At 76.3% G+C, this 417-nt stretch overlaps 1 protein-coding gene across 1 annotated transcript in view; it reads right to left on the minus strand.

The window, feature by feature from the left end:
- RMDN3 (regulator of microtubule dynamics 3) overlaps window positions 1–411 on the minus strand; it is a 104,597-nt gene extending 104,186 nt beyond the window's left edge. Inside the window, exon 1 of the mRNA XM_019519013.1 lies at window positions 212–411. Within this exon, the coding sequence (XP_019374558.1) occupies window positions 212–395 (184 nt within the window). The 5' untranslated portion in view covers window positions 396–411. The remainder of the gene's footprint in view (window positions 1–211) is intronic.
- Window positions 412–417: the final 6 nt, after the last annotated feature.

The following is a 417-nucleotide window of genomic DNA, read 5'->3' on the forward strand; positions in this document are numbered from 1 at the left end:
GCCAGGCGCAGGGCAAGGCAGGGGGCAGGTCGCGGGCACCCACCCGAGGCGCCAGCTTTCACAGACTTCACCGTGTGCTCCACCGTCGCCCCAGCCCCGGGAGGCTATAAGCGCAGGGCAGTGCCAAGCGAGGGGCGGGGCAGCACCCTCCGACCCACGGGGCAGCCCAGGCGCGGGGCTGGGGGGCCGAGCGTGCACGGCGGTACCGTACCGCAGTCCCGGCGCCGCGAGCCCCCCGCCGCGTTCTCCGCGCGTTGCCCGGGGCACTTCCCGGCGCTGCCGCTGCGCCACGGCCTGTTTCTCCGCTGTCGGCGGAGTGCGTAGAGCAGCCCGAGTCCCGCCGCGGCACCCAGCGCCAGCACCAACGCCAGGCGAGCGGGCCCCGGCCTGGCCATGGCGACCTGCAACGAGCGACCG

Source organism: Gavialis gangeticus, unplaced genomic scaffold (genome assembly GCF_001723915.1).
Source record: "Gavialis gangeticus isolate Ggan-Ray unplaced genomic scaffold, GavGan_comp1, whole genome shotgun sequence".
NCBI lineage: Eukaryota > Metazoa > Chordata > Crocodylia > Gavialidae > Gavialis > Gavialis gangeticus.